We start from the raw sequence: 13,736 nt of genomic DNA, 5'->3' as shown, positions 1-13,736 counted from the left end.
ACCCCAAACCTGTATGAATTTCTTTCTCTGCAGAACCCAAAAGAAGATATCTTGAAAAATATTGGTAACCAGACAGTTGATGGACCCCATTGACTTCCATAGAATGGGGGAAACAATACTATGGAAGTCAATGGGGACCAATAACTGTTTGGTTACCGACATTTTTTTTTTAAATATCTTCGTGTTCAGCAGAAGAAATGCAATCATACAGGTTTGGAACAACTTGAGGGTGAGTAGCTAAATGATGACAGAATTTTCATTTTTGGAATTAACTATCTCTTTAAACGACCAAAACAAATTCTGTTAAATCATTAGAACACGTTTATTTACTGTAAATCAAACGATCGGTCAGCAGATGGCACCAGATATATTCAGGTAAATGCAGTCACTCAAACTCGAAATTTCTTTTCAGCCACCATCTAAACAGAAAGACCAAACATGCAAAAAATAAAATCAGGAGGTAGATGATTTAAGAAAAATGATTCACGGCATTAACATTTAATCATTCACATTTTCTCATTTATTTGTATTGGGTTAAGCATATAAATGCATTATAAGGCTATTGCTTCATGCAAAATATCTTTTCAAGCTTTTGAAGCATTTTTATTCCTTACAAGGATGGTTACAAGTGTTACATTCTTTACAAGAAATTCATATTGCAGACCTATGTATGTTTTCATCTGCCTTTTCCCAGTGCAATTTATTTAATAATTTGTAAGCAATCTTCGGTTTCTTTCTGTAAAACTTCTGCTTTCTGTAGTAAACTAAATCAGTGTGAATGCAGTGGCATGAGGTTTTGTTTGGCAAATACAGGAAGCAGTTAACATGGTTGCTCTGCTCTTTGATAGCGCTGTTCTATTGAAAGGGTGTTTTCTTTCAGGAATAATACTGATTAGAGGAAGATCTCATGGGAGAATGAAGCTCCCTTTCAACGAGTGACTCATTTCCGCTTTCTGTTGTGTTTAGTACAGCAGCAGCAGTCCTCAACTTAAACATTTAAAGTCACCTCTTTCAATGACACATGGGCATCTCCTTTGGTCACCGATCATCCTAAGTTTACAACAAGTAGAACTAATCACCAACTTGTAGTCACAGCAATGTCCAAATAAGAGCGTTCACACACAAGCTTCTCAAAAACAAGCCTACAAAGCTGAGATTGGACAGGAAGCAGTAGCCTGGCTATTGCTGTTCCAGAACATACGCTATCAGAGAGTCAACAACACATCCAGGCTCTCTCCGTACAGGAAATACGCCGTATGTGATTACTCAGCCTGTGATGGATCATGTTCCCAGAATTCCAAAGGCAGCCTGGACCCTAATTAAAACAGAGCATGTCAAACACACACAGTAAGAGTTTTTTGTTACTGAGACAAGGCATGAATCAGTCAGTCCAATGGCATTTCCTATTAGGGCTGGACTTAAATAAATCAGTCAACTCTTGCAGGCACAAAGTACTAGGACTCTATAGGAGGCTGATCTCTAATATTCTCAATTCTGGTTAATCATTATGAAGATTCTGTTGCTGGTTCCTAAATTATCATCAATTATCAATACTAAGCTACATTATTTCAACACTGTCACAGGAGGTTTGGAATTCATGTCAGCATTTTAATAGATGACTAAGTGAATTCTGGTAACCCTCAGTGTGATTATTTGTAATAAAAGGAGATATTTCCTTGAAAAAGGAATAATCCATGATGAAATATCTTTCTTGTGCAACAACAAACTTTTGGGTTGAATGTTACAGGGACGAATCAAATCAAATGGTTGATATTCATCTGAATTTGTTTTTATTTCGACTGTTTTCTTCTCAGTATGCCAAAAGGCAGTCTTTTAATAAAACTTTAAATAAATCCAGGTTCAAAATACCAATGGGAGGCCACTAGGGGGTTAATGTCCCCTAATATTCAGATTGCTAATCATAATCATTTTGACATTTCTATGGTCGATTCCTAATTTACTCCCAAACCTAAATATGTGGTTACAGCCTTGCACAGTGTCTATTCGTAACATTATTTCAATACCGCACAACTGATAACATATGCCATTAGCCATGTTGACATGTTCACTTCATCCCTAACAATTTTTGAAGGAAACCTACCCTGAGTTAAGAAAGCTTTTCCTGCCAAGTAGATGAGTTGACAGTCAGTGGTTTCCGAGGCGCTGTCTCAAAACCCCTTCCCCTATCAGGGGGGCCATCTGGAGTTATCCAACCAATCAGAGTCCAGCAGGGTGATCAAGTGAAACGAGTCATGGCTCATACACCCCTGCCATGCTTCATCTGTGCTCATTTCCTCTACATCCTCTGGGTTTGCTGTGTCCAATCCACAGGAAACTGTGGACGCCTAACACACAATGTTTAACAGTTATAAAAAAAAAAAAAAAAAATGAAAACTGTCATTTTAGTAAATGTTTCAAATATGGAAACATCTGCATTCTTGGGTAATCTGTTTCCCTATAAATTGTATAGTAACTATAATTATAATATGATATATGTAAGAAAAAATAGGCTATATATGTGTGTGTGTATACAATCTTAAAATAAGGTTATTTATTTGCATATGGATCTATGCAGCACAGAACATACGTTTCTTTATAGTGGAAAAAGTTTTCTTAGACTTTTAAATGTTGTTCAGAATCAGAAAAAAAAAGTTTTTAAGAACTGATCATTGAAACTTTGGGGAACCTAAAATAGTTTTTCACTGTGAAGAAAAAAAAAAACTTATTGGAACCTATATGTACAACACATTTTTTTTTACATCGAACTTTAAATGTGTAATGAACAAAAACTCATGAAAAAAAAATAAATAAAGATTTTGGACACTCAAATAAGTATCGTCTCCTACAATATTGTTCCATTACATATGATAAGATGAAATGAAGTTTGCTTAAGTTGTAAGTCAGAAGAGTAAAATCATAGCTAAAGGGGCGATCACTGACCTCTCTTCAGGGCTGAACTGGCACATCTTTTGGCTGAGCTGCTGCCACTAATCACTGATGTTGTCTGGGACCCGCTCAGCGTCCCAACAGTGTTGTGCGGGGTGTTTTATCTCGTGGCCCAGTCCCACCGCTGACACTGCCCGAGCAGCTCTGGCAGGAGATAAGAGGAGTTTACCCCAACGACATCCAGCAGAGATGAGCCTGAGCCTGAGATACATCAGGAGTAAACGCTTCATTTGCAGAGCCTGTTAGCTTCATGGCAATTACAGATGAATGTGTTTTCATGCGATTATGACTTTATCAAGGTTAACATTGTGTAAATGTATTAATGAAAGTCAGTTATTGTATTGGCTCGTATATCTTGCCTGCAAAAAATATTTTAACGATTTGCTAAATTATTGGTAGCACTTTATTTTACAGTTCTCTTTCCCATATGTAGCCTACTTACAATGACTGTATAACCCTGAACATACTGCTAAACCTAACTTTAACCCATGCAGTTACATTATATTACCCAGTACTTTCTTAGGTAACACTGTAATTAGGGTGAAGTCAGGTGGGACACTTTTTGGTAAATTGCATTTTAAACAACCTAAATCAGTTAGAATGTATTAAAATTGTATGTTTTGTTTAAATAGATTGTAATAGTGAAATCTTCCCACTTTATGTATTTATTAACAAACTGTTCATCTTTAAACACCATCTGACACCCTCTTCAGCAAACTGGAAGCAATCAGGTTGAGTGGGACACTTTGTTAGGGAAAGTGGGACACTATTTTATGGTTAAAATGAACAACCCCAATTCCAATGAAGTTGGGACGTTGTGTAAAATGTAAATAAAACCAGAATACATGCATTGAAAATGTAAAATAAAGTGCAAATAAATAATTTTTAAATATGCTTTTCAGCTAAATAAAATAAAATAAATCAATTACAATTGTAAACATTTGAACAATCAAGAAACAATTAAACAGCAAACACGTGAAAAACACGTTTTTTAAAAATAAATAAATGTAGAGGTAGAGTGAGTAAATGTAGAGTTAAATGTCTTTAACATTTGAAACATGATAACTTGTCTCGAGCTTGTGCTAATTATGGTAATATTATAATAGCTTGGAGAAAATAATTCAATTTAATTGAGTTCTGATCTTTTCAACCGACGTAGTTTACATCTGACTTGCATTTAATTATTGACATGACATGCAACCTTGTGACAACTAGCCCCGGACTCCCTTTATTATCGCTAATTATGTTGCAGCTGTGTCCTTGGCATTTGGTCAACATTATCGCTCTGCAGTTAATTATATAGAGATGTGTTTCCAGCTGAGCTGTTCCCAAATCTCTTAATTGTTCAGATCCCAGGTAGCCTGTATTTGACGAGGAGTCTGCCTGTGTGAGCTCGTGACCCCTCCAGTCACGAGTCGGCGGGTTTATAATTGACTGGCGCATGTTGGAGCGCTATTTCCTCTCATTGTCGTGCCGTCGTGAGCAGGAAGTCGGAAAAGAAAGCAGAAACTGAGGGGGCAGGGCCATTTAAAAATACCTGCTCCACTACAATAACGGGACCACAGACAGACAGCAGTCTTATGGGACAGTGCTGAGGACTTGCCGCGCAGAGGAGACACGCTTGACGTGAACGCGATATTTATCACGCAGTTGCACTGGAGGAATTAACGCGTTTGAGGGACATCTGCTTGTGACCACGGATTATTCTGAAACAACGTACAGCATGAGGATTGAATGCTTGGAGACAGGAATCTGATGTACAGCAGAAGAAGCTAGATTGGGGTGCACGTAGCCTACATAATGTATGCTGTAGCTGTCGATCTTTAGTGCACTCAGAAGGCAGCAAGCAGGTGCATCTCTGAAGCGTTCATTCAGCACCGCAGACTGCGAGTGTGCATGGGACATATTTGAGTGGAAAGCGCGCATATATTAAATGAACTGAGTTATTCCTGAACCATATTTAATATGGCATCTACAATTGAACGGAAAACACTGGATGCGAATGAGTAAGTACGAAATTAATCTTATTATTTAGGTTTCCATATATCATTAATTAGTTTGATTGTATGATATATATATAAAACAACAATTAGACAACTAAAATAAGCGCACTACATTAGGGTAACATGGGGGAAGATGCCCCCCTTAAGAACAATGTTTTTAACCTGTAACATTTAGATATAAGTTTAACATGTGCAGGATGATGATGCATCAGCCAATGTGTTATTATTGGAAATAAATTGACACATTTGCTAGTAAAATGTAAAATTATTCAAAGAGGCCCTGGGGTAAGAGAAGAAGCCCCCTGGCTAACTTTAACAGAATGTATAAATTACTTCTGATATACATTTAACTATTCTAATTAAAATAAAATAAATAAACTATAACTAACGATTTAATTTTGGCAATTTAGTTAATAACCAGTGTCAAAGCAGAATCTCAGTATAATATATTCATCTGTAAGGTCAAATTATTCTGTGACTTAGTCATGTGAATATGTACACTTTTAATTGAAGATATGTCATAAAATCAACACTATAAATGTGTCATAAAAGCAACACTTTTTAAATGCTAATTGAATGATTTCCCTCAACTAACCTAATATATTTTAATGAAAGCATAGATGTCTGAAATGTACATAGTTCATCATAATTACAATGATTATTACATTTAAAAATAATGACACTAACAACACGCCACTTGGGACCTTCAGTGACAGATCTGGGTGGCTCGTCTTACCCCAAGGGTCAAATTTTATATTTTTTACTTCAAAATAAAAATAAAAATAAACTTTTACTCCACAAATCTAAAAACATCAATGTGTCCACAAATCCCTCATTAACAAACAGATACAAAAACTTTGATATTCAACATAATAGTGTCATAGATCACTATTTTCCAGATATACAAAATTAGATCAATTAACTTCAACTGATTCAGCCTACTAAATCTCACAAATATTCAGATGAAGTGACAAAATTAAAATGGTGTCATTCTTCAAAAGTGCTGAGATGAGATCTTGTGTAATCTTTGGTCAAAATAAATTAATAAAATTTAAATTAATTAAAAAATTTTTAAAAAATTTTGTGTGTGAGGCCTAGTAAACCCTACATTATGGGGACAGAATGTCCCAAAAAAGATGGCAATATTCAAAAATCCTTGTCCTTGTGGGGAAATGTTTTGGTCCCCATTAGGAAAACAGTTTTCTGTGATATACAGCATATTCAGTTTGTACAGTATAAAAATCATTGTCAATGGAAAGTCCCCATAAAACATGAAACCGTGTGTGTGTTTACATATTTTAATGATTTAAATCTTAATAATAGGCCTACATTTATATCCTTTAAATATCATAGGCTACCAAATATGGCACTCATATCTGTATCATAAAGTGTTTTACTTGCTTCCTTTAGTAAAGCTTTGACACAGACGTCATCATCAAACGCCTCTGTCAGCTGACTAGCAAAAATGTTTGCACATTTTTCTGTAAAAAGTCTGCACTTTTGCTTATGCATGATAATTCTGTATAAAATACATCAGGAATTCATTTGAAACTTTTAGTCACAAATGTTAACCAGTGGTAATATGGGCTAATTTAAGTGTGCAGTGACCCAAAGCGCCACATTTGCCTGCTGCACTAAACACTCTTCTCCCTTGGGATCACGTGTCAGTGGTTACACCTTAGGTAAACGCTTATTTATAAAACAAATGTAGGTACATCTAAAATTGAAAAAAAGAAAAAAGAAGCAGAGTATATGCTTGCCATTTTTATCTGTATAGAACACCCATAACTAACCGGTATGTTTTTATAGTGTTTTAAAAAAAGTAGTCTACACACTAGTGACATCTGGTGTTCATAATGGTGCATCGCATGTTTGATCCACAGGGAACCCGTGGATGAGGTGCTTCAGATGCCGCCGTCTCTGCTGACCTGTGGCGGCTGTCAGCAGAGCATCGGGGACCGGTTCTTCCTCAAGGCCATCGAGCAGTACTGGCACGAAGACTGCCTGAGCTGTGACCTCTGCGGCTGCCGCTTAGGGGAGGTGGGCCGCAGGCTTTACTACAAACTTGGCAGGAAGCTGTGTAGGAGAGACTACCTCAGGTAAGACGTGCAATGAACATTTGAAATCATCATGAAACGGAAGTTGCGATATTTTCTTTACTATTGTGACATGTATCAGGCTTCTCAAACAAGAAACAATCGATTGCATGGTTGTGGTTTGCTGTTGGTTGATTTCATATGTGTGACAGGCTGCCCCGCCCTCACGCCAGTAAACACGTCATCAGAGAAGAGATGTTGTTGTAAGGAGGAGAAGTTTATCACATTCATTTTAAAATAATAGTGATGTGCACTTTACAACAAATACAGCAGTATTCTATAAAAACACATTGTCCAGTTAAATTCCATGGTGATTGAAAGACATCATTATCAGCAAATCATAATTTAAATGTAATAAGTAAATAAATAAACATGAATTGCACGCATATGTCTGTATTCCCTGGTGATAAAATGAATATTCTTGTGAAGCATTAGTTCTTAAAGGGATAGTTCACCCAAAAAATGAAAATTCTGTCATCATTTATACTCACCCTCAAGATGTTACAAACCCGTATGAGTTTCTTTCTTCTGCTGAACACAAAAGAAGATATTTTGAAGAATATGGGTAACCAAACAGTTGATGGACCCCACTGACTTCCATAGTAGGGAAACATACGTTTTATGATCTCTTTATGAATGCATGAAGCGTGCGTCAAAGCGGTAGTTGTGTAGCTGTCAACGACAGAAAGCTCTCAAATTTCATCAAAAAGATATTCATTTGTGTTCCGAAGATGAACGAACATGGTTTGGTACGACATGGGGCGAGTAATTAATGACAGAATTTTTTATTTTGAGTGAACTATCCCTTTAATGTCAAGTTTTGGCTTACAACAAGAGTTAGGGGCTGCATCACCATTCATATTCACCTATAATTTCCCAACTTGGGTTAGGTTTAGGGGTAGGGATAGGGATAGGACTGTGCTTTTGGACAGGAATGTTGTTTCAGGATGAACAAAAGATGTTGTTCCAGAAACATGTCTTGGCAAAATCACGGTGATGGCGGAACTTTCGTGAATGTTGAAAAATGTGTGTAAAACAATCCCTCGCCCTATTCAGGCCCTGTAATACATGTACGTGACTACCTACTACCTTTCAAGTGTGTGAACAATTATGTTTTCTTCTCTGCAGACTGTTTGGTCAGGACGGGCTCTGTGCTTCCTGTGAAAAGAGGATCCGGGCCTTTGAAATGACCATGCGTGTCCGTGATAAAGTCTATCACCTGGAATGCTTCAAATGCGCTGCCTGTCAGAAACACTTCTGCGTGGGAGATCGCTACTTGCTCATCAATTCGGACATTGTGTGTGAGCAGGACATTTTTGAGTGGACCAAACTTAATGGCAGCATGGTATAGTGTTCTGCTCAAATCATTAACAAAATGTAACATCTTGTCAACATTTGCAACAAACCCTTTACTTAAAAACTAGGAGAAAACAAAAGGTGACTTATCTTTCTGGCTCCAGAAGCCGGCACCCGCCATGTATATCATCTCTGTATTTTTTATTTAAACTTGAGATAAATAACCACCAGCAACATAAACTTGTTTTTCTATTAGTGTATTTTTTAAAAACAGCATAAATACAGTTTCTAATGTTAATTGCAATAAAAGCTGATTCCCTTTGCTACTTTCACAGAGAGTTAAGATATGAATTATAGTGTTATTTGTAACACAACTGCCATAAAATGTGAAGACATCTTTCGTAGAGCCTGAATAAACAAAATTACTCATACTCTGGATTTTTTCCCTTCAACCAAACGGATGTGAAGCAGAATGGAACGACTGACTCTGTGTACACAGGAGAGAGACTCACTTACCAATAACAACACATTAAAAGACCGCAATAAGTAATAAATTATAAAATACAGACTACATGCAATAAATTATTAATATTTTAATGAATTGCTGCATGTACACTAGTTTGGTGTCCGTAGATTTAAAAAAAAAAATGTTTTTGAAAGAATTAACGCTCACCAAGTCTGCATTTATTTAATCAAAAATACAGTAAAAACAGTAATATTGTCCAATATTATTACAATTTCATATAATGGTTCTCTATTTGAATATATTTTAAAATGTCATTTATTCCTGTAATGCAAAGCAGAATTTTCAGCATCATTACTCCAGTCTTCAGTGTCACATGATCCTTTATCCATAATCATTCAAATATGCTGATTTGGTGCTAGAGAAACATTATTATTATTATTATCAATGTTGAAAACAGTTCATATTTTTGTAGAAACCATGATACTTGTTTCGGGATTATTTAGTCAAAAGAAAAGTATTTATTTGAAATAGAATTTTAATGTAAAATCTTTTACTGTAACATTTGATCAATTTAATGCATCATTGCTAAATAAAAATATTAATTTCCTTCCAAATAAATCTTGCAGACCCCAAACTTTTGAACCAGTTATTTGACATGTTTACTTGTTTTGTTTTTTTACTAACTCTCTGTACTTTAAATTATGCATTTAAGAAATGCATTTATCCCTGCTTAATTCTATAAAGTGGTAAATCGATGGAAAAAAATGATCTCCAGAACACATTTTCATGGTCCAAAACTCTTTTAAAGAGTTTTTAAAGAAAACTCTCCAAGCAAGCCATCGCCTTCGTCAGAGCTGGAGAGCAGCCAAGACCAGCTGCAAAAACATCTGCAGGCATCCTGGCCACTGCGTGGGACTGGCAGCTGTTGGTGGACTTGGAGCGGCAACTCAAGTTCCCCAACCACGTTGTGACCACCACCTTAAGACCAGATGTCGTTCTCTTGTCTGAGTTCACCAAACAAGTGGTTCTGTTGGAGCTTACAGTCCCTTGGGAAGACCGCCTGGAAGAGGCCTTTGAGAGGAAGCTCGCCAAGTACGAGGGACTGGTCAGCGAGTGTCGACAAGCCGGATGGAGAGCAAGGTGTCTCCCGATAGAGGTAGGATGCAGGTGCTTTGTAGCCCGATCCCTGTCTAGAGCCTTCAGTCTGTTAGGCATTGATGGAGTGAGGAGTAGAGGAGCCATCTGCAATGCCACTGAAGCGGCAGAGAAAGCCTCAAGATGGCTATGGCTCAAGAGAGGAGATCCATGGTGGCAGGGTAGCTAGATTTGCCATCTGGACACAAGCTGGGGTCTGATCAGCCACAGCTGGGTCGCCTGGATGAGGGTATATGATGTTGAATGACCCTAAACACCCAATGATTCCAGGAACATCACTGAAGATGTGTCCAGTAGCATTAGTAGATGTATTTGCACAGCCAAAGGATAAAATATATATATATATATATATATATATATATGAAAGAAATAAACCCTGCAAAGCCGTGATTTACAGTGAATTTAGAACAGCTAAGGGGCGCGGAGTGCCTAAAACCCCCTTAGCTGTTCTAAATTCACGGTAAAACATGGCTTCAAGGGGCTTATTGCTTTTATAAAACGGTTACTCCATAAAAATATTCATTTTATTCATAAAATAAACACCAGCAACAAAAAATATAACGTTATAACACATTTATTCCTCCGCCAAGCAATGTAGTTCCAAAGAGGTTGCCAAGCAACACATGCAGCAACCAGAGCCCGTCTACGGAGAGCCTGCCCACTCCCTATTAAGTCCTATTGTACCGAATTTTGGTTGTAGTTCCACCAGACTTCCACTGGGGGCGATCGCCCATGAGTGCAGAATGAATGGGAGTCTATGGGGCTAGACGGCTAAATTTGTCTCTTTCACCTGATTGCCGTTGAGAAATCTCAGATTCGATAGTAGGTTTTGCAAGTTCAACATGGGTTATAGATCGAAAGTTGAATGAACGAGTACTTATGTCCTTTCGATTTCTTACAGGTTGAGTTGTTGTTGCCCATAACACGCTAGCATTCTGCTAATGAACGCTGATTGGTCAGTGAAGGACTGATTACGACCAGAGATATCGCTTGATGGCATCGTGGCATCCGAAGCGGGATCAGAAACAAACAAAACAAAACCTCTTCTAGCACGTGTGTTTACCTGTGTCAGCTGTGTTGTCGATGCCTCGAGAGAAAAGAAAGTGCAGAGCGCGAAAGCACCAAAGTGACTGAAGGATTGCCGTAAAGCAGTATCTCTGGTCGTACGATGTGTATGACGTCATTGACACTTAAAAAGACTTTTTAAAGCAAATAAGTGACTCTAAAAAATCTAACACCCAGCAATGTGTACTTTCTTTGCATCTCCTTTCGAAAACAATATTCAAATTACTAGACAAATTATATCCTGAGAAAAGTGGATTTTGATGGGTATAATGCCATAGACCTCCATTCATTCTGCACTCGTCCTGTGAGCGCCCTCATATGGAATCAAAGTGGAACTGCAACCATTTCAGAAGCCGGAAGTGTACTGAGAGTGAAACTTCTCACCTTATTAGCAAAGAGTATAGAAGCCCATTCTCTGCAGCAACAAAGAATCACAAACGGCAGTTGCGCAGTAATACTAATGTAATGCGGTCACAGGTGTATGTTTGTTGAGTAATTTACAATGGCTTCGAACGCGGCTCAACCAATCAGAATCAAGGAACGGAACTATCCGTTTTATAAAACTTTTTTTGTAAACAGTTCATAAAAACATTCACTCATACATGTCGGCAGGCAGACTAATTCAGAAGCAGTGCAAACATGACAGTTATTACCCTAAAAAGCTATTTATACATAATCTGTCCCCCTGAAAAAACAACAACATTTGAGTAATTTAATGTTGGCTACTCAGGCCAATTCAGTCATGTTAGATAATATTTTTTTTTTTTATATCAATCCAGTTTAGGAAAATGCTCAGACTATATGCACTTCACTTAAGTAAACACCACCAGTTCAAAGTGAGAAATGAGAACAACTGGTCAGATACTAATCACATCAGCCAACTTTAGGTCTGATGCTATAAAGAGAAGGTTCTCATTTACATCCAGTCATGTAACAGTTCAAAAGACTTGAAGCAGTGACTAATCCACCACCAAAAAACAACAACAAAACAAGCAACTGAGAAATCTCATATAATCTATGTATTCTATACATTGATTATTCTATTCATACCTTTCTGGAGGTCACAGGGTTCAGGAGACCTGCATGAGGGGGGAAACAACCAGACTTCTCGGCAAATGAACCACATCTGAAAGCCAAAGGTTCTAAACAGAGGTTTTAAATGATGTGTTTTCAGCTTTAAAAGAGTTCCGATGCTGAGCTTTACCAGAAGCCAGTGTTGAGCCAGTCTTAACAGAGCATCAGTGAACCTGGCTTGGGTGAACGGACCACATCCACTCCACATGTAACAGACATTTTTTGTTAGTTGTACCTCCTCTGCTATGTCTGCTAATATGTCCACTCATTCACAAATAAGTGTTAAACAGGCCACCATGCCACTGATGGAAATTGTGAGAGAATCAATGTATTGGAAGTTGTGTTGTTCGTGAAGCTCTTGATCCTTGGCATTGGTGTTCTCGCTATAAACAGAGGGGGGCGACAAATATCCAAACAAATGGGAATTAACACAAAAAAGAAAGCGTATTGACAACGTGAATGACATGTAGGCTATGATTAACATTAAGTTTCCATTAGTTTTGTATCTGAGTTTACTAGAAATGACATAACCTTTGGTATAATGATTGAAGATGTAGGCCTACACATTTTTACAGATTTTTTTTTTAAATATTCTTAAATGCTTGTGCCTCAAGACAAAGTAAATGTTTTTTTGTTTTGTTTTTTTTGTACAAAACATTGTTACTATAAATCTACTGTAAATCAAGAACCAATGAGTTTTGTTCTCGTGTATCAAGTTCGGTTGAGCTTCTGTTTATGTTCGCTGCTCAAATGTGAATAAAAGCCTAAATTAAATCTGTTCATAGCGTGTTCGAGTCTCTTCAGAACATTTGGACTATAGGCTACCGCTCAATTCTTTTGGATTAGTTTTGACAGAATTTTCATTTTTGGGTGAACTATCCCTTTAAAGGGGCTATATTCAGAAAACATTTAACTCTACGCAACGACTTATTGCTCATGCTCGCATAACACACAAGAGACTGTGATTCAAGGCCCCGATTCATATCCTCATGCAAAGTAGTAGTTACTTAATAGTTAAAAATGTTGGAAATACCTTTGCAGCAATATATATATATATTTTTTTTTAACGAACACCCGGACGCCGTCCGCGCTGCTGAGAGCAATGTTTAGATGAATATGTAAATATGTGCTGCATGTTTTCCTCAATAACATAAATAGCCTACACAACAAAAATGACAGCGGTGAGAAAACAGCAGCTGATCATTGCAATGTGGATCTGTTTGCACCAGCTCTACAATTCACTGGCATTTCGACAGATGAGGTAATTATAGTTATAATATAGAACATAACAAGAAGTTGCCTATAGGCCTATTTGAGACTAGATATCTGGCTGTATGTGGGACAATAGTTTGAATTAAACTAAATCCCTTATTTTTGCATTGACATTGCAGCACAGAATGGCTCTTTCGTCATCATCATGAACGCTGTAGCCTATAAACAATTAATTTCATGTGTCATTGAACGAAAGAGAGGCTCTTGGGAGCGCGCTTAACATCACATTTTGATTTTCCCGGCGCGATATTTCACACAAAAATCAGTCTATACAGGCTTTCATAGGAAGTCAGAGAGGGTCTTGTTTTTTAATTTTCGTTTCAAGCTGTTCACACAGTAGCAATACAAAAAGCAATTCATACA

At 37.3% G+C, this 13,736-nt stretch overlaps 1 protein-coding gene and 1 long non-coding RNA gene across 2 annotated transcripts; one reads left to right on the top strand and one right to left on the bottom strand.

The window, feature by feature from the left end:
* Positions 1 to 443: 443 nt before the first annotated feature.
* LOC311290371 lies at positions 444 to 3,091 on the bottom strand. The gene is made up of 3 exons (XR_014627367.1): positions 2,941 to 3,091; positions 2,102 to 2,345; positions 444 to 1,315 (listed from the first exon to the last, which is right to left on the bottom strand). It is a non-coding gene; the product is annotated as an uncharacterized lncRNA (long non-coding RNA).
* Positions 3,092 to 3,133: 42 nt separating this feature from the next.
* On the top strand, positions 3,134 to 8,772 carry lmo2 (LIM domain only 2 (rhombotin-like 1)). The gene is made up of 3 exons (XM_084408809.1): positions 3,134 to 4,952; positions 6,833 to 7,048; positions 8,174 to 8,772. The coding sequence occupies exons 1-3, from the start codon at positions 4,912 to 4,914 to the stop codon at positions 8,394 to 8,396; spliced, it is 480 nt and encodes a 159-aa protein (XP_084264935.1). The 5' UTR covers positions 3,134 to 4,911; the 3' UTR covers positions 8,397 to 8,772.
* The last annotated feature ends 4,964 nt before the right edge of the window (positions 8,773 to 13,736 follow it).

The sequence above is a fragment of the Rutilus rutilus genome, assembly GCF_951802725.1.
Source record: "Rutilus rutilus genome assembly, chromosome: 5".
Lineage (NCBI taxonomy): Eukaryota > Metazoa > Chordata > Actinopteri > Cypriniformes > Leuciscidae > Rutilus > Rutilus rutilus.
This window is presented reverse-complemented; position numbering and strand designations above follow the sequence as displayed.